The sequence below is a fragment of the Mustelus asterias genome, chromosome 10 (genome assembly GCF_964213995.1).
Source record: "Mustelus asterias chromosome 10, sMusAst1.hap1.1, whole genome shotgun sequence".
Lineage (NCBI taxonomy): Eukaryota > Metazoa > Chordata > Chondrichthyes > Carcharhiniformes > Triakidae > Mustelus > Mustelus asterias.
In genome coordinates, this window is record NC_135810.1 from 66,286,775 (window position 1) to 66,312,780 (window position 26,006).

Here is a 26,006-nt window from a genome sequence, read left to right on the forward strand (position 1 = left end):
GAAAAATGTGACTGTTTAATATTAACTTTCCTATTTTTTGTTGATTTCCTGTTAATATTAAGCAAGCTTTCACTCATCCAACAAAAATAAAAGTTTAAAATGCTTAACTTGGTGAAGATAATGGAGTTAAGGACAGGTTCTGTTAAGATCTTAAAATGTTGCTTTACACAATCCCACATAATTGTCATCAATAGTTTGCTTTTGAATTCTAGTCCATGCTAAAGCAAATAAACACACACAACATAATGTCAGGAAGTGGTTTGACATTTACAAAACTGCATTAATTATAACAACTGTTTCCATACTAATTAACTCAAAATGGGTGGCCTCATGAAGGGGCGAGCGTGGAGAGAAGTATTGTCACACTTTGTCTTGTAGGATTTGCTTTCCATATTTAATGCAGTGATTCAGTTTGGATGAAATGGCCTTTTAAAATATCTTGGCTCATTTAAAAACTCTCCAAGTGCTGCAATATATATATTTAGTAATCTTTGTAATCAAGACATCCAAAGGCATTGAACAGCATTTCATTAGACTAAAAGTTGCTTAAAATATTTCAAACTGTGACATTATACATTTCTTAAGTGAGTTCCAAAATGCAGCAAAAAGAAGCCATTAATGGGAGACTAATCCAAGATGCCACCACAGTGAAGTTACAAGTGTTTTAAAACCTTTTAACTCTATTTTTAATTTAGCGCTGTTGCAATACTTCGTTCTCTCGTGTTGCACTCCCAGTAAAGGAAGTTTCAGAATCGAATATTTTTCTATGTGACACAGGAGTTTACCAGCTTGCTCAATACAATTTTAACAAGAGCAAAAAAGAAATCTTCACCCATCTCTACAATCAACATAATTTCCTTTGATCCAGAAACAAATCTGTGCATATTTCAGAGGGGTGATCCGAACAGCCACGTTGTAATCTTGCTGCATACCATTCTTATCCACCCATTGGTGCCCTGAAAATATTCCAATCACTTTTCGCTCCCATTTCCGACTGTGCCTTTTCCACATTCGGATGTAAACGCCTGAGCCACTGGCTCCTGGCTGAGCGTCACAGTGTTGATACAGGAGGTCGTAGGTTTCATCTTTAACCAAGCAGAAACGATAGACAAGATCTCCTGGACGATCATTGTCAAATCCAGAAAAGTGAATCCTGCCACCAGGCAGCCTTCCCTGAGGAGGAGTAACTCCTATTTTCATGAAGGGTTTCTTGTGAGGCCTTTTTAGTTCCAGAAGTGCGTAGTCATAATCCATGCCAATATCATTCGCTGAACCTTTAATCCATCCTTTTGGAACATGAGTCCGCTTTACTCGTATCCAATGGAACCTAGGTTTTTCTGGAGAAAGGAAGCTGGATTTATTCGTGGCTTTCCCAGTCTCCTTTTGTTTTGGTTTAAAAAATCCAACTTTCATCTTTTGTGCACCCTTCACATAGTTCTTACCATCATGAATACAGTGGGCAGCAGTTAGGACATGCTTCTCGGATACTAAAGTTCCAGTGCAACCTGTGGAGATTTTCACGGATGTCGAGAAAGGATAGTTGAATAGAAAGTTTTTTGTCAAGATGCTGAATCGGCCGTCCAGGCCAAAGATCTGCCTTTTTGCTCTTCGACCACTCCTGTGGTTCTGTTGGTTTATCAAATCGGCAGCACTGAAACCATAGATGTCCACATTTGTGAGAGTCCTACTTCCGTTTAAGTACAGAGTTTCATAAGACAAATATTCTTTTAGGTCTTCGTATGTTGGTAGGGATGCTCTTTTGTGGCACTCTAATTCACATGGAGATGCTACTTCTAGCTTTGCTTTGCCTTCAAAATGTGCTGTCTCCAGTGCCACGGTCTCCTGAGGCAAAACAGCAGGTATGTATGTTTTCTGCCATTCTGCCTTAAGCATTATCACATGCTTAATGGAACAAAGAAAAATGACTAGTGCTGGCACTGTTACCATGGTGAGTGGCGATTTGCTGTTGAAAGAACAGACTTTGGTTAGTGCTGTTAATAACTTCATTTGCTCGCGCTTGCTTCAAAAATTAACTCCTAAAGTGATAACATTCATGAAATATTAATATGACAGCTGGATAGCACCACACTCTGCTGACTGATTGTTAATGCAAGTTCTCTTTTTGCATTGGGAAACTACATACAAAGCATGTGGACGCTGGAAATTTAAAATGCTACAAAAATTTAAGCAGGTTACAGCAGCATCTGTGGAGAGAGGAATAGAGTTAGCATTTCCAGTCTGTGACCTTCCATCAGAACTGGGAAAAGTAATAGGTTTTGGGCAAGGGGTGAGCGTACAAGGACAAAAGGATTTGTAATAGGGTGAAAGACAAGAGAGGGGAGAGCCAAAGGGAATGGAAATTGGGGTAAGAAAGAGGAACAAAGAAACAAAAGATTTGCCGAGAGCAGGTGTGCTGCTGACTGCAAACAAAAATAAAAAAGGAAAAGCAAAACACGCAAAGGAAGGAAACAAAACTGGCACCGAGTTAACCCCAGGCTGTATAGTGCCTAACTGAAAGACAAAGTGCTGTTCCTCGAGCTTCACTGGAGTAGGCTGACACAAATGTCAGTGTGTGAGCAAGGTGCAGAATTAAAATGACAGGCCACCTCAAGCTCAGGGCCATGCTTACAGACTGAATGATCCACAAAGCAGTCACCCATCTACATTGGGTCTCCACCATGAGTAGAGGAGAGCGCATTGTAAACAGCGAATGCAGTAGATTAGACGGAAAGGAGTTACACACAAATCACCGCTTCACCTGGAAGGAGTACATGAAGCTGTGGACAGTTAGGGAGGTGAGGAGAGAGAAGGCAAAAGGCCAGCTCCTGTTAGTGTGTGGAAAATAGTATTGCAGGAGGGAGAAGGGGTGACTGAAGAATAAACCAGGCAACACACAACTAACGGACCTTTTGGAAAGCTGAAAGGGGAAGGGATGGGTTTGGTGGCGGAAAATGATCCGTTGGATACTGATGGGGTATGAGGTGAGGACAAGGGGAATCCTACAGTGGTTCCAGGAGGGAGCGGAAGGGGAGGGAGGTGCAGACAGCGTGACAAACAGCAGGTATATGTTTTCTGCAATTAGCTTCCATGTGGCAGACATGGTTGAGAGCGAGGGCTCTGTCCAACTACAGTGTGTCTGGATGGGAAGAAGAGTAATCCTTGGTTGAGGAAACCAACATATCAAAAGCATTCTGATGCAATATTGGATCAGAAACAGATGTGCCGATTTCCAGTTTCTGCAAGGTAGAAGAAATGCAAAAATTCCATCTCCAAGTTTGCTGCCAGATACTTTGCTAAGGTTGCAGACATCTTAAGATAAAATACTTCCTTTTGTGTGGGGGAAAAAAATTGAAAGTGGCATGTATTTTTTTTACTTTTCAGAGAAAACTAAATCTGCTGACGAGAGTTGCATCTCAACCAGAATCATCTGAATTCAATGTGTGTTCCAGTTTTGTAAGATGACGCATTCTTAGCTTTAGCATTAGGCAATATCCGGGTGGGTGTCTCAAACATTTGGTATTTCAATAAAGGCAAACAAAAGGCATACTGTCTCTTCGAATTGTAAAAAACAATAGCTATACAGTATTATAAACGGTGTCAATACACATTGTGAAAGACAAAAAGAGCTAACAAGGCATTGTCTGCAATCCATTCAACTTATGGAAAGCGGCTGAAAACATCAGAAAAGTAAAGAACATTTTTTGATCGTCACAATATCTTTACTGTTATCCAGAAGAAAGTCAGTTGAAACATTTCTTCAGCATTTAACTATTAAGGTGGCTATTACAGCGGTCTCCATAGAAATCTTCATAAATGTTAAGGTGTATTTTTAAATACATGGCAAGAGTTCTACCCATTCAACCACGAGCAGGACATGCAGTTTTTAATACTGGTGGCATTAACAGTTGATTTTACTTTCAGCAAGCTAAAAGAAAATCTTCAATTGAGCCAATTATCTGGATTATCCTCCTGTTCCCAGTATTTCTCTCCCCACCTTCCCATTACTCTTGCGAGGATAGATATTTCCCAACAGCAATCCCGCTGAAAGTATGAAAATAAATACTTTATATGCTGCAGCTAGATTTCTGGTTCAGGTTGACTTTACTCAAGTGGCACAGTGGTTAGCACTGCCGCCTCACAGCGCCAAGGACCCAGATCCGATTCCCGGCTTGGGTCACTGTCTGTGTGGAGTTTGCACATTCTCCCCTTGCCTGTGTGGGTTTCCTCCAGGTGCTCGGGTTTCCTCCCTCATCCCAAAGATGTGCGGGCTAGGTGGACTGGCCATGCTAAATTGCCCCTTTGTGACCCCTTAGGGGGCAAGCTAGGGTACATGCTTGGGGTTATGGGGATACGACCGGGGTGGGATTGTGGTCAGTGCAGACTCGATGGGCCAAATGGCCTCCTTCTGCACTGCAGGGATTCTTTGACACTCCAGCTGAGATATAGAACATAGAACATTACAGCGCAGAACAAGCCCTTCGGCCCTCGATGTTGCGCCGACCTGTGAAACCAATCTAAAACCCATCTAACCTACACTATTCCAATATCATCCATATGTTTATCCAATGACCATTTGAATGCCCTTAATGTTGGCGAGTCCACTACTGTTGCAGGCAGGGCATTCCACACCCTTACTACTCTGAGTAAAGAACCTGCCTGACATCTGTTCTATATCTATCATCCCTCAATTTAAAGCTATGTCCCCTCGTGCTCATCACCATCTGAGGAAAAAGACTCTCACTGTCCACCCTATCTAATCCTCTGATCATCTAGTATGCCTCTATTAAGTCACCTCTTAACCTTCTTCTCTCTAACGAAAACAGCCTCAAATCCCTCAGCCTTTCCTCATAAGACCTTCCCACCATACCAGGCAACATCCTGGTAAATCTCCTCTGCACCCTTTCCAATGCTTCCACATCCTTCCTATAAGGCAGCGACCAGAACTGTACGCAATACTCCAAGTGCGACCGCACCAGAGTTTTGTACAGTTGCAGCATGACCTCCTGGCTCCAAAACTCAATCCCTCTACCAATAAAAGCTAACACACTGTATGCCTTCTTAACAACCCTATCAACCTGGGTGCCAACTTTCAGGGATCTATGCACATGGACATCGAGATCTCTCTGCTCATCCACACTACCAAGTATCTTACCATTAGCCCAGTACTCAGTATTCTTGTTACTCCTTCCAAAGTGAATCACCTCACACTTTTCCGCATTAAACTCCATTTGCCACTTTTCAGCCCAGCTCTGCAGCTTATCTATGTCTCTCTGTAACCTGCAACATCCTTCCGCACTGTCCACAACTCCACCGACTTTAGTGTCATCTGCAAATTTACTAACCCATCCTTCTACGCCCTCATCCAGGTCATTTATAAAAATGACCAACAGCAGTGGCCCCAAAACAGATCCTTGCGGTACACCACTGGTGATGAACATATCCCATCAACCACCACCCTTTGTCTTCTTACAACTAGCCAATTTCTGATCCAAACCGCTCAATCACCCTCAATCCCATGCCTCTGTATCTTCTGCAATAGCTTACCGTGGGGAACCTTATCAAACGCTTTACTGAAATCCATATACACCACATCAACTGCTTTACCCTTATCCACCACTTTGGTCACCTTCTCAAAGAATTCAATAAGGTTTGCGAGGCATGACCTACCCTTCACAAAACCGTGTTGACTATCCCTAATCAAATTATTCCTTTCTAGATGATTATAAATCCTATCTCTTATAATCCTTTCCAAAACTTTGCCCACAACAGAAGTAAGGCTCACTGGTCTATAATTACCAGGGTTGTCTCTACTCCCCTTCTTGAACAAGGGGACATTTGCTATCCTCCAGTCTTCTGGCACTATTCCTGTAGACAATGACGACATAAAGATCAGATCCAAAGGCTCTGCAATCTCCTGCCTAGCCTCCCAGAGAATCCTAGGATAAATCCCATCTGGCCCAGGGGACTTATCTATTTTCACATTTTCCAGAATTGCTAACACCTCCTCCTCATGGACCTCAATCCCATCTAGTCCAATAGCCTGTATCTCAGTATTCCCCGACAAGATTGTCTTTTTCCTGTGTGAATACTGACGAAAAATATTGATTTAGCACCTCTCCTATCTCTTTGGACTCCATGGATATCATCAGCCAACCCAATGGTGTACCTCAGTGATAAGGACCAACATTCCTCAGACATGAAAATTGGCAGATGTTGCCCAGAAAATAATGTTGCAAACATTTGCAAAATATCCATTCATTGAATCTTGGCCTGACCAATTCAAACTCTATTTAAGATGGATTTTGGTAAACTATTGTCAAAACCAAAGGTTATGGCACCTTTGCACCACCTCAAATTTAAAGCTAATTATATAAATGGAAAACATAAATTAAAAGTTCCCTATCTTAGTTGCTCTATTTGTACCTAACACACATCACATGGAAAATGTCTAAAATTATCTGTTTGGCAATCCAGGGAGTATTCAACCTGACAGGACTCATGAAGAAAGCAATGGTCTGATGACAAATGAGGAATAATTCCAACTCACTGGGCCCTATTTTACCATTTTGATTCTAAGTGCTGGGCGGACTTGAAACTGGGAGTGTTTCAGATCCGATTTTTAGACCCGTTCTACAGTGCCCCCATACGCACTCTATCTGCAAAAATATCCATGATTTTGAATCGCTGCACAAGTCTGTGGGCGGGGCTTAACGACCCGAAATCCTGCAGCTCCAATCGGTGCCTCCAACTGTGCATGCGCAAAAAAAAAAGATAGAAAGCTGTTCCCCTGCCACATCCCTCCCAGGCTGGATAATGCCTCCCTCTGGCCCCTCACAGACATTGTCCCACCTCCACAACATTACTGACCCCCTTCTCCTCCCACACCCCCGCCACCCAGACCGATCGCGGGACCTCCCCCGTTCCCCCCCACTGATCTCAGGCAGAGTGGCAACAGACCCCCCTCCCCCCCCCCCCCACCACCAATCTCAAGCAGAGAGCCGCTGGATGCTAGGCACCAACCTCCTCACTAACTGGAGCGCCCGAATCAGACTTTTGTGGAGCATGTCTGTTTCGTGCCGATTCTGGATGGGCGAACGCGGTGGTAAACGGGGAAGTGCCGGTAAGGTTCAGCAAAAACAGCTACATGCCCAATATACAGAAATTAATGAATTACGGTAGGCAATCATGGCAGTCCCTCTCAATTCCTTGTTGCGGTCTAGGAGCCAGCAATCTGGCCTACATTCACTCATATTGGAGGAGGCCCAACAGCATAATGCAGAAAACCTTAAAGCACGTAAAAACTTGTTCTCGTGTGATCGTTAGCTCCCAGAAAGCCCCAAGGTTCTATTCTACAGCTGCACTCCACTCTGATTTTCTAATGCAAGGTCCCTTCCAAGCCAACCCTGGGTGTCAGCACCAATAACTCCTGATCAGACATTAGCAATGTTAATCAAATTAGTTTAGTCTAACTAAGAGTAAATACTGCACTAAGCAATTTAAATAACAGATATTTTGTTAAAAAAACCTGGGCAATTTTCCATCTGCCCTTTTGACCTCCCCTTTTTGAGAGCCCCAAATGATGTAATATCTATTAAGTGATATTTATGCTGCTTTTTGTGGTTTGCATACCTCAAAAGGAGGTACAAATTTGATTATTTTTGTGATGTAAATGCACACAAATTGATGGAAATATTCTGCAGCATTGGCAGCTACTGCCTGGAGAGAAAGAGTTAACATTTAAGATTTTTGTTTTAACTGGAAAATCATGTACTTGCTTGTTACAAGGGCAAGAAGTGTGGGTGGAGAGGAGAGAACAAAAGGAGAGGTCTGTATTACAGTGGAAGGCAGGAGGGATTAAATGAATAACAGAATCATTACCAGCAGCTGTCAAGTGAAAATAAGAAACTGGAGCAGTGGTTACAATCTGAAATTGCTAAACTCAAAATGTGGAGTTAGGAAGGTTAAAAAGTGCTTTTCAGGAGGTGAGCAGCTGTTCCTTCAGCTTTATTGAAACAATGCTCCTTCTTAGAACATTCAGGGGACATGGGCATCTCTGACTGGCCAACATTTATTGTCCATCCCTAGTTGCCCTTAGCTAGGCCATTTCGGAGGGCAGTTCAGAGTCAACCACATTGCTGTGGCTCTGGAGTCACGTGCAGGCCAGACCAGGTAAGGACGGCAGATTTCTTTCCCTAAAAAAGGACATTAGTGAACCAGGTGGATTTTTCCAACAATCGATTATCATCAGTAGATTCTTAATTCCAGATTTTTTTATTGAATTCAAATTCCACCATCTGCCATGGCAAGATTTGAACTCGAGCTCCCAGAACATTAGCTGAGTTTCTGGATTAATAGTTTAGCGATGATACCACTAAGCCATTGTCTCCAATGTTAGAGGCAAAGGAGAGAAAAGTCTGAGTGTGATTAAGATGGAGAATTAAAATGGTAAGTGATAGTCACACTTGCAGGCCGAACACAGGGGTTCAGTAAAGCAGTCACCTAATCTGCATTTGGTCTCTCCAATGTATAGGAGGTTGCATTGTAAGTGGTAAATACTGTTCAAAGTGTACAGGTAAATCACTATGTCAATCCAAGTATTTGGGACTCTCAAAAAGGGGAGGTCAAAAGGACAGATGGAAAATTGTCCAGGTATGTCCTGTCCACAAAGCCGGACAAATCCAACCCAGACAATTACCGGCAAGTCTAATCCCAGTCATCAGCATGGTGATGGAAAGCTGTCATCAACAGTGCTATTGAGCTGCATTTACACAGCAATAACCTGCTCAATGCTCAATTAAGGTTCCACCAGTGCCACTGAGCTCCTGATCTCATTACAGCCTTAGTGCAAGCATGGACAAAGTTGTGCTCAAGAGGGGAGGCGAGACGAACTGACCTTGACATTAAGGAGCCTGGCAAACTGGAGTCTATGGGAATCAAGGGGAAAATTCTCCACTGGTTAGTCATACCCAAGGCAAAGGAAGATGGTTGTTTTTTTGAGGTCAATCATCTCAGTCCCAGGACATCACTGCAGGAGTTCCTCAAAGGAATGTCCTAGACCCAACCATCTTCAGCTAATTTGTCAATGCCCATCCTTCCATAAGGTAGGAAGTGAGATGTTCCTAGACAATTGCACAATGTTTAGCACCATTTGCGAGATACAGAGTCCACTGGACAACATTCAGGCTTGGACTGATAAGTGTTGCACAATGCTAGGCAATGACCATCTCTAACAAGGGAGAATCTAACCACCTCCGCTTGACGTTACTATCATAAATTACCCACTATTAACATCCTGGGGGTTATCATTGACCAGAATTTGAACTGGAACAGCCAATATTTATATAATATTGCAGCTACAAGAACAGGCCAGAGATGAGAAATCAGCAGCAAATAACTCACCTGATTCTCCAAAGTTTCTCCACTATCTACAAGACATGTATGATCAGATTGATGGAATACTTTCCACTTGCCTGGATGACTGCAACTCCAACAACAAAAGAATCATAACACCCAGGGCAAAAAGCAGCCGGCTTAACTGCCATCCCTTCTACCACTGACACAGTGGCAGAAGCGCGTACCACATAAAAGATGCACTGCAACAACTCACCAAGGCTCTTTTGACAATACCTTTATCGCTACAAAATAGAAGGACAAGGGCAGCAGATGCAAGGGAACACCACCAAATGCAAGTTCCACCTAGGAACCTTCATTGTTGCTGGGTTAAAAATCATAGAACTTCCTCCCTAGCATCACTGTGGGTGTACCAACACCAAATGGGTGACAGCAGCTCACCATCTCCTTCGAGAGCAATTAGGGAAGGACAACAAATGCTCCTATCCAGCGATGCCCACATCCTGAGGGAAAGAAAATGAAAAGCTGTTGCATTTCCTGCACTAGATGGGAAGAAAGAGATGCTGCTAGGGCTGTGGTGACGGAGAACTGGACCAGTCTGCAACACTGGGAATGGTCCCTTTGGGATGCTGAAAGGGACAGGATGGCAAGTTGTAATTAGTACTAGTCCATGCTAAAGTTGGAGGAAATGGCAGAGTTTTATGGCTGGAAGGCAAGGACAAGGGGAAGCCTACCAGGGTACTGGAAGGGAGGGAGGGCAAAGCTGTGAGAAGTGTGGAAATGAGACAGACACAGCCAAGGGCTCTGTCAACCACAGTGGAGGAAATCTTCAGCTGAGGCAAGAGGACATATCGGAAGCAGTGATGTGATACTGGGATAATGGAATGGAGGTCATACAGGAAGTGTGGTGGGATGAAGTATAATCAGGTCTGTGGAAGTCAGTGGGCATTTGGTAGGCTGTCAACCAATGCCTATCTCCCATGCACACCAGGAGGCAAGCACAAATTAAAAGTGCTATAGGCAGGAGTGACTTGTAGAAATAGATGAATGTGTGGGATTTACCATCGGTGATGCATTACATATCAAACATTCCACTGCTTCAGAGCTTCAACTAAATTTACACTGTAAAAGATATATGTTCTGCAAACCGATTTGTTATACAATAAATAACTGCCATCAGGTTTGGCCACATGTCCTATGAATTGGAGGGTGGTGTTGATCAAAGAACTGGTACAAAATGGCATCTTTACTGCTGCAAGTAAAGATATCAAAGGTCAAGTAGGTCTGGATGGATCTGGTGGAGGGTTGGATTATGTAGTTGTTGCCACCTGAAAATGCTCAGACATGGGATATGCAGCGCTGATATGATTGAATTTTAACCACACAAAAGAGCTTTTTAAAAATAAAAATGGGTAAAATTGGCAGGTTAGTCAAATTTGAGAGTCTAACACACTAAGAATAATTCTTTAACTAACCTTCATAAGTATTTTCACCATCAGAACTAAAAGGAAAATGGGAATGTGACAAATTCTAATTTTTAAAAAAAAACACAAAGCTGTGTGCAGCTAACCACTTAAACATTGGGAAAGAAAACTGGTATTAACATGAATCAGTTATTAAAATCTACAAAAAGCAGTTTTAGACTTCATTTATTGTAATTAAATTACACTTTAGATTGAACCAGTGAAACAACCCAAATGTAAAAAGTTGACATTGCTTTTTGCTTAACTTTATTGATGCTAAGAATAATTAACAAACTCCAGCTTAGCTGCAGAGCAAAAATTAACTATATACTCGGGGCTTCCAATTTTCAAAAAAAGATCTACCTACACACCAGGAACTTGAGGTCTAATAATGCTTATCATGCTATCTGAAAACCAGTCTTCTTCCATCTGAACAATACTTTCCTCTTCCCATAGATGGCAGTAGCAGATAAAGGATCTTTTTGCTTCACTTTTCGAAGCAAAGATGTCCATGTTCATCATCTTTGGGGGGCGGGGGGGTTTGGTAGTGATCTGCTGGGCATGTGGGTGACTGACAAAGCCAATCTGTGCGCAGGGTTTTGCTGCAAATAGGACAGGATACAGGGGATGATCAGAGTTTGGACAATCTGCTGCTGGATCTCTGTGCTGCCTCTGATAGGAATGTGGAGAAGGAGGTTGTACCATTCTTTGAAATTTAGTTGCTCCAGGTGCAGTGATCCTTGCTGAGCTTTTCCCACACCTCAAAGTGGATATCAAAATGCCTAAAAGAAGCTTTCAGGATGTCCTTAGACTACCATGAGAGCACACCCCAGACTCAAGCGCACCAAAAATGATTTGCTTTAGTAAGTGGGTATCAGGCATTCTGACTACAGGACCAACCCAAACTCCTGGCTCAATATGATGCGAGTGCTTGGCATGTCAGCTTGGGCGAGTACCTCAGTGTCTGGTATTTTGTTCTGCCTACCGATCTTCAGAAGTTTCCAAAGACAGCTCAAGTGAAAGTGGCTGAGCTTCTTGGCATAATGCTGATGCACAGTCCAAGTTTTGCATTTGTAGAGCAGACTGGGCTGGTTGCTCTATTGATTTTCAGTTTGGTAGGCAGGCTTACTCCTCTTCACTTCCAGACTGATGTCTGCCGAAGGCTACACTTGCTTTGACAATTCTTGTATGTGTCGTGTAGACAGCTTAAGAGAGTGGGAAACCAAGATAGGTGAAGCTTTTCCCTGCTGATAGGTTCAGGTCTTGGGCTGATACATAAAAATAGACAATATATACACAGCTTGGGAGAGTGTGCTGCTGAATATAGTGGACTTATACACTGCTGACAGATTCTGTCATGGATTGAAATGTTAGGCTCAAGATAGAACTTCCCTAGAGTGGGCTGGTACATTCAAATCAGCACAAAGAAAACTGGCCAAAGTGGTTGCATGCATTGGAGAACAAGTCCTTGCACATCCAGCTCTGAACCAGCAGCTAGTGCACAGTCATCAGCAAATAGGAAATTGCAAAGTACTGTATATCCTTAGGGTGTAAAGGAGGAGTAGCACCCTTCACAGGCAAGTCTCTACTCTCCTTGGAGTAACTCATCCTGTATTAGTCTTTATCTTCATCCAGCTCTCGCCTGTGTCTCCAAGTAACAGCAGCCACACCCCAGTAAATAAAGGATACCACCTCTTTAAACAGGCCAGTGAGGTGTGCTGTCTTGCTCACTGCCTTCTGACACATCTAACATTGGTAGGATACTCACTCTTCAGCAACAGATCTTTACTTATTGGCACCTACTGACTTCACTCTATATTAAGCAACTATCCTGACTGTCTACCATAGTCGTTTGTATTGAATTTCATCCGCTATTATTTGCACATTTACAGATTCCACCCAACTCTTTGGAACCTCTGGACACTTCCATTGACTCAACTGCCACCCACCACTAATTAATATCTGGGAATGCAGTGGGTCAATTTGCATTGATATTCTACATCCAAATTGTTAGTGAGAACAAAGAAAGGCAGGAGCTTCAGGAAATGTGTAGGCAATACATTTGATTTATTTGTTTACAAATGTTGACAAATCCTGCCTCTGACCAATATACAAAGGCAATGCTGACTCACAATGTTAAATATTTACATTAAAATGAAACAGGAATGCGCTATTTCAAAAACATTTAGATTTATCCATATTAAACAGAGCTTCATACTACTGAAATTCACCTCATCACTCTTCTCCTATTCACAGCAACATTACTGGTGCAATCTTACTGGCTCGCTCGGGGGCAGGCCCAGCAGTTCCCAAGGGGTAGTGCCCACCTTGCAGTGCTCACCAGGTAAAAACTCTGCAAAGGGAGTGATCGGGGTTGGAGGGGGGGAAGAGACAGGAGGAGATTGGCACAGGGAGTAATAGGCGGGTGCGATGGAGGGGACTGATGTTCGGTAGTGTGGGGGGAGGGGAGACAGGAGATCTCCCATTCCCTCGTTCGTTCGGCACTTAAATTCTGCCCTATTTCTTTGCTACACTTATTACTATTGGTCCCCTGGCTACGAAGCCTGTTGACCAGTTCCATTTTAATCTGGGGTAGGACTCTTGTACAGAAGGTAGAAATTTCCAAATGAATACAAAACAAATAATTCAGCACAAAGCAAGGTCCTGCAGGAAACAAAACTATTGGGAATGCATGGCAAAAACCGACAGCAGTGAACATAAGAAATAGGAGCAGGCGTAGACCAAAAAGCTGTCAAGCAGAGTTTGTGGTTTGCTTTCAAGAGAGTTTCTTGGATCAATACCTTTTAGAATGATCTTATCTTAGATCTAGTGATGCATAATGAAGTAGGGTGAATTAGAGATGCCTTGGGAAATAGTGATCATAACACATTGAATTCCAGGTTAAAGTTGAAAGTGACATCCTCCAATCATAAAACAAGAATCTTAAAATTAAACAAAGCCAAATATAGGTAGGAGGGGAGAACTGGCTAAGGTAAATAGACACAAAAGCTTTGACTGTAAATGAACAGTGAGTGACATTTAAATAAACAATTCAAAATGTTTAACAAAAATACATTGCATGGAAAAACAAACTCAGCAAGAAAATCCAATCTGTACCTCACTCAGGAAATTAGAGACAACACGAGATTAAAAGAGGATTACAACACTGCAAAAAAAAAAAGCAACAAGTTTAAGGGTTAGCAGTGTTTTAGAAAAAGGCAACCAAAAGGTTGATAAAAAAGAAAAACAAAATAGAATGAGAGTAAACTAGCCAGTAATGCAAAAACAGATTGTAGGAGTTAAATGTATAAAAAGGAAGAAAGCAGCTAAAAATATCATTGGTGCATGAGAATCAGAAAAAATTATAACGGAGAATGTGGAAATGGTGGCAGTACTGAACAAGTCTGTTTTCACCGTAAGACACAAGTTTCATTCCAGAAATAGACAGTAAAGTAGAGGCTAAAATGAGTGAGGAAATTAATATTAGAAAAAAAGTATTGAAGAAAGTTAAAAGACTAAAATGCAATAAATCTCCAGGACCTGATGCCCTTCACCCTAGTGTCTCAAAAGGAGATAGCTGCGAATATAGTAGATGCACAGATTGTGATTTTACAGAATTCATTGGGTTCAGGAGTGGTCTCATCTGATTGGAAAATGCTGGAATCTATTATTAAGGCACTTGAACAGGTCAATGTGGTTTTACTAAAGGAAATCCTGTTTAACATATTTATTGTAAGCTCTTGAGGATGTAACTATCATGAGAGATTAAGCGGAATTGGTAGATGCTGAGAGGTTATTTCTACTGGCCAGGGAAGCTAAAACATGGAGACACAGTCTCAGGATAAAGGAGTTGATCATTTAGGACTGAGGTGAGGGCAAACTACTTTACTCAAAAGGATTATGAATCTTTGGAATTCTCTGCCCTAAAGAGTTGTGGACGCTCCATTATTAAATACACTTAAGGCTCAGAAAGACAGATTTTTTTTGTCTTCCAGGGAATCAACTGCACGTTATTACCCAATCAAATCCCCCTCCCACATCTCATAACAGCAGCCATCTCATCCCAAAGGTGGAAAGGAACAGGGGACTGTCAGGAGATGACCCAGTATTACACCTACGTGAATAAAATACCGCGGGTGCTGGAGATCTGAAATGAAAGCAGAAGTGCTAGGTAAACTCAGACAGGTCTGGCAGCTTCGAAGCTTGATGAACAGTTATGAAAACTTGACCTCGTTGTGCGTTTAGGTAATCTATGTACATATTGCCATCCTCCCACTATAATCTATCAACTGAAAAAATTCTATCAATAGAATCTAGTCCTCTCATTGTTTTGAAGACCTCAAATCAAATTTCTCCACGAGATATGTGCTTTTTTAAAAGTAAAAAGACTCAGTTAACTCTATTTTGTTTTTCCTTTTTAATCAAGGTTTTGGTCACCCTTTTCAAAAACACTGCTAATCCTCAAACTTGTTGCTTTTTTTGTGCAATGTTGTAATCCTATTTTAATCCAGTGCTGTCTCTACTTTCCGGAGTGAGCTACAGATTGGATTTTCTTGCTGTGTTTCTGTTTTTCCATGGAATGTATTTTTGTTAAACATTTTGAATTGTTTATTTAAATATCTCTCACTGTTCATTTACAGCCAAACCTTTTGGCTCTATTTATTCAATTTGCCTTAGCCAGTTCTCCCCTCATACCTATATCTCTAAGCCAGTGGCATTAAATGCACCATAAATTCAAATTGCTGTAGGTATCAGTTTAGTAGCTTTCCCCTGAACCTTTTCCTCGGCCTCCATATTGCCACGAATACACCATTAAGAGGAGCAAAACCCAAGTATTCTAGATGTGACCTAACCGAGATATTATACAAGGAATGCATTTGGTTTTGTATTTGGACTGATGTAGCAATACATCCTAATGCTCAATTTACGTCTCGTGGAGTCATTCTTGTTTTTTCTCCTCCCTCCATTCAAGATGACATTCTTCCCTTTTGTTAGAGTTTATTCTGACATTTGACTCCATAACTCAGTTCACATTGATATTTCCTTCCTCTCCCCAGTTGACACCACTGCCTCCCGACTCAGCACCTGCTGGGGCACTCAGTTCATACAAGCAATGTCGTAACCCTGGTCCATTTGTTAAACTTCATGCAAACATTCCATCTCCCTCCTCCTACAAACCATTGACAAATTGCCAGATCCTCCCTCCTGAATTCATGATGGCATCTTTCCAAAACCTTCATGCCAGGATCTTTCAACTACCTCCTGTTTGCACACTCTTCCATGCATAGAACTCCACCCCCACAGTACCAAAGTGCAATGTGGGTATGAATTCTAGTTTCTTCAAACTCCTTGCAGGAATTCAGACTCAAAGCAGCATTTCAGCTCTCTGGAGGAGATTGGTTCTAAATGAAAAAGTGAAACATGCACACCAAGTCCATATACCACATACCCAGGTACACCTGAGGTCACTTAATTTAGCCCCATTCACAACAATCAATCATTCTCTTAACAAGTACACAACTTTTCCCCCCCCAATCGGAAAATCTACAGAGCAGAAGGAGGCCATTTGACCGATCGAGTTTGCACTGACCCTCCAAAAGAATATTCTACCTAGGCCCATTCCCCCATCCCATCCGTCACCTCATGCATTTCCCATGGCTAATCTACCTAACTACATATCTTTCGGACTGTGGGGGGAAACTGGAGTGCCTGAAGAAAACCCACGCAGACACAGGGAATGTGCAAACTCCACGCAGTCAGTCAAAGCACGGAATTGAGCCCGGGTCCCTGGTGCTGTGAACCAACGGTGCTAACCACTGTGCCACCGTGCTGCCCAGTTTTATTTCTGTATGTATGGAATTAGACTACTGTTCCAGTGGAGGATAAGCACTGATATGGACCCGGAACAAACCGTCTGTTTTCATGTTTATTCTTCTCTATCATTTCAGGTATATCTAGATTTTACTATGAATTCCCATGTTTTCCATTTTAATAACATTTCATAAGCAACCTTATTGAACCCTTTCTGAAAATCAATATATGTGACTTGGTTTTCCCCAGCCCTTTGGAATGTGCTTCCTTCAAAATGTCAGTTGGTCAGGCAAAAATCTTTCTCCTGAAGGCAAATATGCTATGGAATTTTTCCAACTTATTCCCTGGCCAGACGTTAAAACCTGTGGCTGGTTGGGAACCAAAAAGATGAAGGAGCAGGCTTTGCCCTGGGGGCTGGGATAACATGCTGGATTTGTCAAAAGGATGAATTTATAAATGAAAGTACTTCAGCAAGGATTACAATAGCTCAACTGGATGTAGGTTTTTGATGCTGCAGAAACCACGTTAAGAGGGAGGAAACTTGGGAAAACCACTCTTCCAGTCTCACTATTACCAGAGGTCCTACTTTGGACTGCGCTTCCTCCCCCCACTCCCAGACAGGAGGAAGAGGACAGCCTTCTCAACCAAACGGGTGACCATGGAAGTGGCCAAGAGAGTCAGCAGTAGAACTGTGCACCCTTCAGCATGGAGACAGTGCACCAAGATCATGCAGGAGAACAGGAAGGGCAGGTAACAGAACAGGTTCAGATGCCAAGCCCTGCACTGAGTTGCCCAACATTCTCCTACTCCACAAAATGGATCTTGCCACTCCACCCATTCCTCCCTCTTCATTCCAAACCCCTCAACTTATTGCCCTTGTCTCAGTCATAAGTCACAAATGTTGGGAGCGATTCTTCCGGCTCTCCGCGTTGCTCAAGTAGTGCAGTGGGCCGGGAGATATCGGTGGGGGGCCTGTAGTGGGACTTGCGACCGACCGATCGCTAGTCGCCCAGGCAATATTTTCTGACAAAATCAGCCACGCGCCGGAAATTGGCGTGGGGTGATTACCATATTGAAAAGGCCATTTCAATACAATTAGCGAGCCTGGGATGGTATTCTTCGGGTTCGCTAGTGTCGCCCCCTGCCAGGAGAGGTTCCCGTCAGCAGGGATTACAACTGATCACCATCAACAGGGACCAGGCGTGATCACCCTGCTGTTGGGGACAGAGGCCATTGAGGCCCTCCCCGCCCCTGGGAGGTCAGGGTCAGTGGGGGTCGCCCCTTGAGCAGTGCCAGCCTGACAGTGCCCACTGGGCAAGGGGACAGGACCAATGGTGGTGGGGGGGGGTGGGGGCAACCCACTGCACACTCACAATGTGTTCGGTAGGAGAGGGGGGGGGGGGGGAGAAGGCAATTGGGGCCGCACATGGTGGTGCGGGGGGGGGGGGGGGGAAACGAGATCAGAGCTGGCCATGGGGGTCGGGTGGGGAGGGGGGTTTGGCGGAGTCGGGAAGCCGGCGACTGGTGGGAGGGCAGTGCGCATGCACTGATCTCTCCACTGACAAATTAACACATGTGCAGTGGCAGTGGCCTGCTCAGTGTGTTGATTCCAGCCTCTCCATCAGGATTAGGCCCTGCCCTCCATTTATAGGAGTGAATCCCCCGAGACACTGTGCTTCACAGAGCGCTGGAGATTCATGAAACTAAGTACTCCCAAAAAAAACGGGTGGCATAATCTCCCATTTTCCCACCTGTTGGGTACTTAGTTTTTTTGGGGGAGAATCCCGGCCATTGCCTTTTTCTCCTCTCCACAAAAACCTTTATAAACACTCACCTATTTGCTTCTGCTCCTTGTAGAAAGACAGCACCTAATTTTTTGGGGGGCGGGGAGTGGATATCATTCCAGTGACAGGCATCTTACTGGTTACAGGCAATACATGTCCACCTGGCCCACTGGAGAGGAGATCTTGAGAGGTTACAGGTCTCAGCAATGACTTCCATGAGAACCTGAGTCATTGACATTCAGACATATCAAGAGAGGTAATCCTCTGCCTTGAGATCCTCATTTAGGAAATTTGCCTCCTTCTGTGTCCATCCCCTCTGTTCACATGACCATGTAACAGAGAACACAGCTAGCATCGCTACTGCTGGCCTTGTTTCTTGTGTGATGTTTGGCAGCAAGGAAGTGTAGTTGGAGGTGAGTGAAGTTCTAAACAGATGAAGTACTTTCCAAAAAGTTAATAATCATCTTTCAAGCATTAAAAACATTCTCTCAGAATTTCGTTGAAAGGCAGCCTCTCACCTGGCCATGACTGGAGCTCTTCGGTTTCAGTGAAGAAGCTCTAACCAATGTGCACTCACTTTGGTGACTCTGGTGAATTGCTTCCACGTCAGGAAACAGATAGCCTGGCCATTAAGGGTTAAAACAGTACTTAATTATCTATTATAACAATTAAATGCCTCACCCAACAGCTGCACATCTTCAAACTTGCTGAGATGAAACCCAAAAGTACGTAGAATAGTTCAGGGATTCTAACCAGACATTACATTTATGGGTTTTAACTGCCTGCACACATTGAACCTGCCTCCTCTTGCCAGGGAAAACTCCCCTCTGGTGGTACCAAATGATTATTATACTCATCCAGGCTCCTGAGACAGCATCTTCCAAACCTATCTGGTCTACAAGGGCAAGGGCAGCAAACACATGGAAACACCACCACCTGAAAGTTCACTTCAAGCCACTCACCATCCTAACTTGGAAATATGCCACTGTTTTTTCCACTGTCACTGGGTCAAAGTCCTGGAACTCCCTCCCCAACAGCACTGTGGGTGTACCTACTCCACATGGCTTGCAGCTCACCATCCCCTTTTCAAGGGCAATTCGGGAGGACAATAAATGCTGGCCTACTCGCAATGCCTACACCCAATAAATGAATTAATAAAAACATTCCTCAAACATACTCCTGATAATTGATCCTAATTATTTAGAAGTAAAATCATTTGAAGTACTGGAAAATGCATTCTTTTCACAGCTTAAAAAAATCGTATTTGGTCATGCCAAGTATGCTGGTATATATTACAATTAACTTCCTCAATAACCCCAGTTATCAAACATTGCGTGTGCAATTGACATTACAAGTAGTGATTCATGGTTTCCTCTCTATATTTCAAGTAAATATTTTAATTAAAATCACCACAGACTTCAGGCACAAATGGCTCATCACTTGGATCACAGTATTGAAACTGCTATCAGAATGGATAACAGAACTTGTGAAACTACTCAAAATTCTATTGTGGCTTTACATTTTTGTTCATTGTGAAACAAGTCTTAATATTTTGTTAATTATAATACTTCAACTTCAGAAGTGTGATTTTGTACGGGCCATTGCTGACTGAAAAATCAAAGGTATCTTTTAAGTATTAGATTAATAAACTTCCTAACGAAATGGAAAGCTGTCTGCTTATATATATGCTTAAGGCGTCTAACCATTAATTAAAGAACAGTATTCTGCCACCACTCCTACTCACCGATTTAATCCTCTCCAATATTCTACTTGGTTCACTAATGTCCTTTAGGGAGAAAATCTCCAGTCCTTTCCTTACCTGGTCTGGCCTATACATGACTCCTGATTCACAGCAATGTGCTTGACTCTGTACCCCCCCCCCCCCCCCCCCCTCCCAAATGTAACAACAGTTATACTGTCGGAATTGCTAACCTTCAAATGTTTGCCCATTCAAGTGGATGTTAAAGATCCCATGACTGTATGAAGACTTTCTTGATTTCCTGAATGTTCCCCAACTGACACCACTAATAATTGCAAAAACTTTATTTTTAATTCTCCAGGAGTATCCCACATTTCTGAACAAATATCTTTTGTTTTCTGTGCATTAATTTTAAAACAATCCCCAAAAGCATTTACAAATAACTTTATTCAGAAATCATTAAAATGAAGAACTCTAATAACCAGAATGTAAAAGTGCCCATTAAAAATATATCAGCGATTAAGCTGAACTTTTATCTTTTTCTTATCAGTGTTAGATTTCTTCTACAAAACAAATGGGGCATTTGCAGCAAATTTGGAATTCATCATTATAGAATGTCAATCTATAAACACCAAGCTTCTAACTCCGCTCTCCTTAAACATCTTCAGAGCTGAGAGTTCATTTGTTTACCAGAAACCTCAATCTTTCAGGGTTATGCTGAAAGGTTAACATCAATCCCACAGCAGCCTCATTTGTTTTTGTTAAATACAAGTTTCACATCCTGTTACCATCACAAGTGGGATGTCAACTTAATCTCATCCAATTGCATTTCCCAGTGACACTGTGGCCTGGTCAGTGGACTGGGGGATGTTGATTAATGTGCAGCTGGTCTTCATGACTTCTAGTTCCACTCTTTCCAAGTCCAGTGACTAAAGCAGCAGACAGGCCCAGCTCCCTTCTCAATGCACTCGAGCAGCAATGGCCAAGAATGCGACCTCTCTATTTTGTTGACAGAAACACTTCTGAAAACACAAGTTCTCTTATCCATGATACACAGAGACCGAAATTTCAACCATTAGCACTGTGAGCATGCAGGGAGGATAGCAGGATTTGACTACTGCATTAGCACATAACTCAGATTAAAGTGGACAAATGGACAGCATAGAAAGGGGGCTAAGAGATGGCAGTGAAAGCACAGCACGGGACTGGGTGACAACGAAAGAGGAGACTGAGTGACAGTGAGACAAGGGTGTGCTGATACTAAGGAAAAGGGCAGAAGCTGTTTTTTGAGAAATGGAGGGAGAAGTTCAAAATGGTGCTTTATAATTGGGTTAGAGGAGAGTGGCAATATTAACAAAGGAGGAATAGAGTCGGCTAAGTACTAGAATGAACTCAGGGCTGAGCAGGGGATATGAGTTTGAATAGATAAAGTGGAATGTGAGTATCAGTTCAAGTGAACTAGAGAATGCCAGCTTGAATTGATAAGGAGGGAGGTGGGTGGTGGTACAAACCAAGGGGCTGAGAGAGACTGAATGGCTTGTGGTGTCTCTGTGAGGATTGTAGTGATGTGATAGAGTACCTTTGTGAATGGAGCATGGATAGGGGAAATAGGGTGCAGGAGAGGGGCAGCTAAAGTTTTGAGTCAGCAACAGTGTGGTCGGACTAGCAAAATTACAAATGTATTTCTCTTTTGCAGTTAAAAATCTATTCAACTGTGAAATGCAAAAGATACTTATAGAACGTATTATTTTAATGCAAAACTATCAATGAATGTTCCCCAAAACATTGGCAAGTAGCAAGTACAAGTGGCAAGTAACATTTGTGCCACACAACTGTCAGGCAATGACCATTTTCAACAAGATGGAACCTAACCATGTCCCCTTGACATTCAATAGCATTACTATCACCAAAAACCCTACTGTCAACCAATTCCCTGCCTCCATTATTTGGATTTCACTATCAACTTTATTTTTTCTTTCTCTTTATGGGCGGAATGGTGGTACTGTAGTTAGCACTGCTGCCTCACAGCACCAGGGACGTGGGTTTGATTCCCAGCTTGGGTCACTGTCTGTGCTGAGTCTGCACATTCTCCTCGTGTCTGCGTGGGTTTCCTTCGGGTGCTCTGATTTCCTCCCACAGTCTGAAAGACGTACTGGTTGGGTGCATTGGCCATGCTAAATTCTCCCTCAGTGTACCCGAACAGGTGCCAGTGTGTGGCAAGTAGGGGATTTTCACAGTCACTTCATTGCAGTGTTAATGTAAGCCTATTTGCAACACTATTAAATAAACTTTAAACTTCAATATGTGGAGCAGCATTTCGTAAACATTTTACTTCAGTCGCAAGCCGGTGTAGTCATGATTTCACTGTCAATATTGTTCTTGTGTTATCAGCTTTTTTGAGGCTGCCTCAGCCAGTTTGAAGTGGCTGGTCGGATTTTCCTAATATTCTGGGATGGCAGGTGTTTGTTCAACATCTTGGTTTTCCCAACCACCACAACACTTGTACTTTACTCCAATTCTTCTCATAGAACGATAAAGCACAGATGGGGAATATGAAACCATCATGCCTGGGCTCAGAATTATCCAATTTGTTCCATCCTCTGCAGCAAATACAAGTCTAAATCCACTTGCCTTTTGAAAGTTACTGCTGAATCACCTTCACCATCCAATCAGGCAAAACATCCCAGATTCATAGAAATCATAGAAACCCTACAGTGCAGAAGGAGGCCACTCGGCCCATCGAGTCTGCACCGACCACAATCCCACCCAGGCCCTACCCCCACATATTTACCCGCTAATCCCTCTAACCTACGCATCTCAGGGGCAATTTTAACCTGGGCAATCAACCTAACCCGCACATCTTTGGACTGTGGGAGGAAACCGGAGCACCCGGAGGAAACCCACGCAAACACGAGGAGAATGTGCAAACTCCACACAGACAGTGACCCAAGCCGGGAATTGAACTCGGGACCCTGGAGCTGTGAAGCAGCAGTGCTAACCACTGTGCTACCGTGCCGCCCAGATCCCAGATTATAACAACTTAATGTGTACAAATAATTCACCACATCGCCCCCTGGCCTTTTTTCAAAATTTTTAAAGCTGTGTTCTTAGGCTACCGACCTACTGCCAGTGGAAACAGTTTCTCACTATCTAAGCTATCAAAATTCTTCATCACTTTGAACAATTTTTAATAAAATCTCCAAAACATCCTTCAAAAAGAGAACAATTCATCTTGCCGCTCAGCTGAGGCCACGGAGATAGTGACGGCAATTTATGACAGATGACACAAATTGGTCTGTTCGGAGCTGAACCCAGATCTAGGTGGTGGGATGGGCCAGGAAAACTGGGTAACCACAACAAATTGTGATGGGGGAGCTCCAGTGGTCACATCCTATGGAATGGAACACATCTGTGGAAACGGATTCCCTTTCAGGGGAGAGTCCCACTAGTCCCTGGCTTGCAGCATTTCGCGGCAGTTCTGCACTTCCCCAGGTGGGAAAAGAATGAACCGAGAGCCCTCACTGACAGGTCGCCAAACAAATTTCACCCACAGCCCAGAGCTGGCGGAAGGAGTGGGGGAAATGGACTTCCATCTCATTTAAGAACATCTATTTATCATCTTCTATCAGAGGAAGGTCTCCTGCAGTCTTGGGCAGCTCCATTACGAGCTGGTACCTTCATCTTAGTTGCATTCAAAAAAAAATCACAACCTCACCCTTCAAAGACTCCCTGTGTATAAAACGAGCAACTCACTCTAACTCTTGGCAAACTGCACCATGTGCTTTCTCTCTACATTCAGCATAACCCAGTGTAATAGAATGGAAATGGTTAATTCTCAGTGAGATTTACCGAACATGAACAGCACAATTATAGAATAGAAACACTCAGTCTTTACCTCACCCTAAACCCCGGGAATGTGAGACCTGCCTCACAGAAAAGGGGCACATTGCAGATTTAATCGCTTCAGAATTGTAACTAAACATATTTAAATTCGACTATCCAACGCTGCACCTTCAAACTGCCAGAAAAGGGGCGTCAGGTCATTCTGTCTGATCACAAATTATGGAATTTTCCCCAGTTTATTTATCAATGCTAACTTTCTTTTGCGACTGTGTAAGTAAAATCAAAAATGGTTTAAGAAGTTGCTGTTACTGCAACTTTACTGCAGCGCTTTCCCACACGCCCCTCTTTAACACACTCGGATTTGTAATGAATTAACACAAAAAACTAAAGGGACTAAATCCAGAAGCTGATATCAGAAAGCTCACCTCCTGTTCCAGGGGTCTGTTCACACTCTGGTACAACTGCTGCTATTGTTCAGTCAGAGGTCGGCAGGTGCACAGACCTTCATCCTCTCCTCTCTGCCCCTGTAATATTACAAACCGGGATGTTTAGCTCTTTTTATGCAGCTCGGGGAATCCGGGCTTTTTATATCCCAACAATATGAATTGGCCTGTTTTAATTACCCCTTGGAGGGATGTTTGTTTTCGTGTCGCTGTGAGAACTGCTCTGCACAGCTGTCAGTGCCTCTGCTCACCAACCCCTCGGCACAAGTTCCTGGGAAAGTGTCTTTTCTTTTTCTGAACTTGCTCTCTCTCTCTCTTGCCGTGCTGTGTTTGGTTATCACGTGGCTTCTGGCAACGCCCACACCAGAGCCCAGCTCACCGAACACCGATGTGGGCATTATTATAGTCTTTCAAATAGAGTAAAATAACTCTGATGTGGCAGTGTGTATCATACAGGCTCTCCAAATGTTTCATGGATAAATCGATTTCCAGCACTTGGATCATCCCGAGTTGTTTGCAGATCCAGTTAAAAATGCAATGTGTTTTAATAATACTTAATAAAGCAAGCTGGTCAGATGGGCAGAACAGTGGTTAGCACTGCTTGGTCACAGCGACAGGGACCTGGCTTCGATTCCAGGCTTAGGTCTCTGTGTGGAGTCTGCACGTTCTCCTTGTGTCTCTGTGGGTTTCCTCTGGATGCTCTGGTTTCCTCCCACAGTATGAAACATATGTTGGTTAGGTGCATTGGCCATGCTAAATTCTCCCTCGGTGTACCCGAACAGGCACCGCGTGTGGCGACTGGGGGATTTTCACAGTAACTTCATTGCAGTGTTAATGTAAGCCTATTTGTGACACTAATAAATAAACTAAAACTAAACTAAACAATGGCAAATGGAATTTAACCCTGACAAATGTGAGGTGATGCACGATGGGAGGACTAACAAGGCAAGGGAATACACGATGAACGCTAGGAGGTACTGAGGACCAGAGGGACCTTGGAGTGAATGTCCATAGATCCCCAAAGGCAGCAAGATGGGTAGGTAAGGTAATTAAGAAGGCATATGGGATACTTGCCTTTATTAGCTGAGGCATAGACTGTAAGAGCAAGGTGGTCATGATGGAGCTGTAAAAAATGTTCATCAGACCACAGCCAGAATACTGTGTGCAGTTCTGGTCACCACACTATAAGAAGGATGTGATTGCATTTGAAAAGGTGCAGAGGAGAATAACCAAGATGTTATCAGGGCTGGAACATTTCAGCAATGAAAAGAGACTGGTTAGGCTGGGATTGTTCTCCTTAGAGCAGAGATGGCTGAGGGGGTACCTGATCGAGGTGTGCAAAATTATAAGGGACATGGATAGGTAAATAGGACGCTTAGTAGAGGGATAATACTAGCAGCATAGGCTTAAGGTAAGGGACAGGAGATTTAGGGGGGATTTGAGGAAAACCTGTTTCAGCAGAAGGTGGTGGGAATCTGGAACTCACTGCCTGAAAGCATGGTAGAGGCGGGAACCCTCACAACATTTAAGAAACATTTAGATGAGCACTTCAAACACTATAACATACGAGGCTACGGACCAAGTGTTGGAAAAGAGGATTAGAATAGATAGG

At 43.1% G+C, this 26,006-nt stretch overlaps 1 protein-coding gene across 2 annotated transcripts; it reads right to left on the bottom strand.

The window, feature by feature from the left end:
- On the bottom strand, positions 1–24,676 carry LOC144499648 (serine protease 23-like). Of its 2 annotated transcripts, XM_078221878.1 has the most exons (3): positions 24,575–24,676; positions 24,377–24,475; positions 1–1,963 (listed from the first exon to the last, which is right to left on the bottom strand). In XM_078221878.1, the coding sequence occupies exon 3, from the start codon at positions 1,945–1,947 to the stop codon at positions 829–831; it is 1,119 nt and encodes a 372-aa protein (XP_078078004.1). In that variant the 5' UTR covers positions 1,948–1,963; positions 24,377–24,475; positions 24,575–24,676; the 3' UTR covers positions 1–828. The 2 variants fall into 2 exon arrangements, with proteins under 2 accessions (XP_078078004.1, XP_078078003.1); XM_078221877.1 differs by lacking the exons at positions 24,377–24,475; positions 24,575–24,676 and adding an exon at positions 18,928–19,031 and having other exon boundaries at positions 8–1,963.
- Between the last annotated feature and the right edge of the window lie 1,330 nt (positions 24,677–26,006).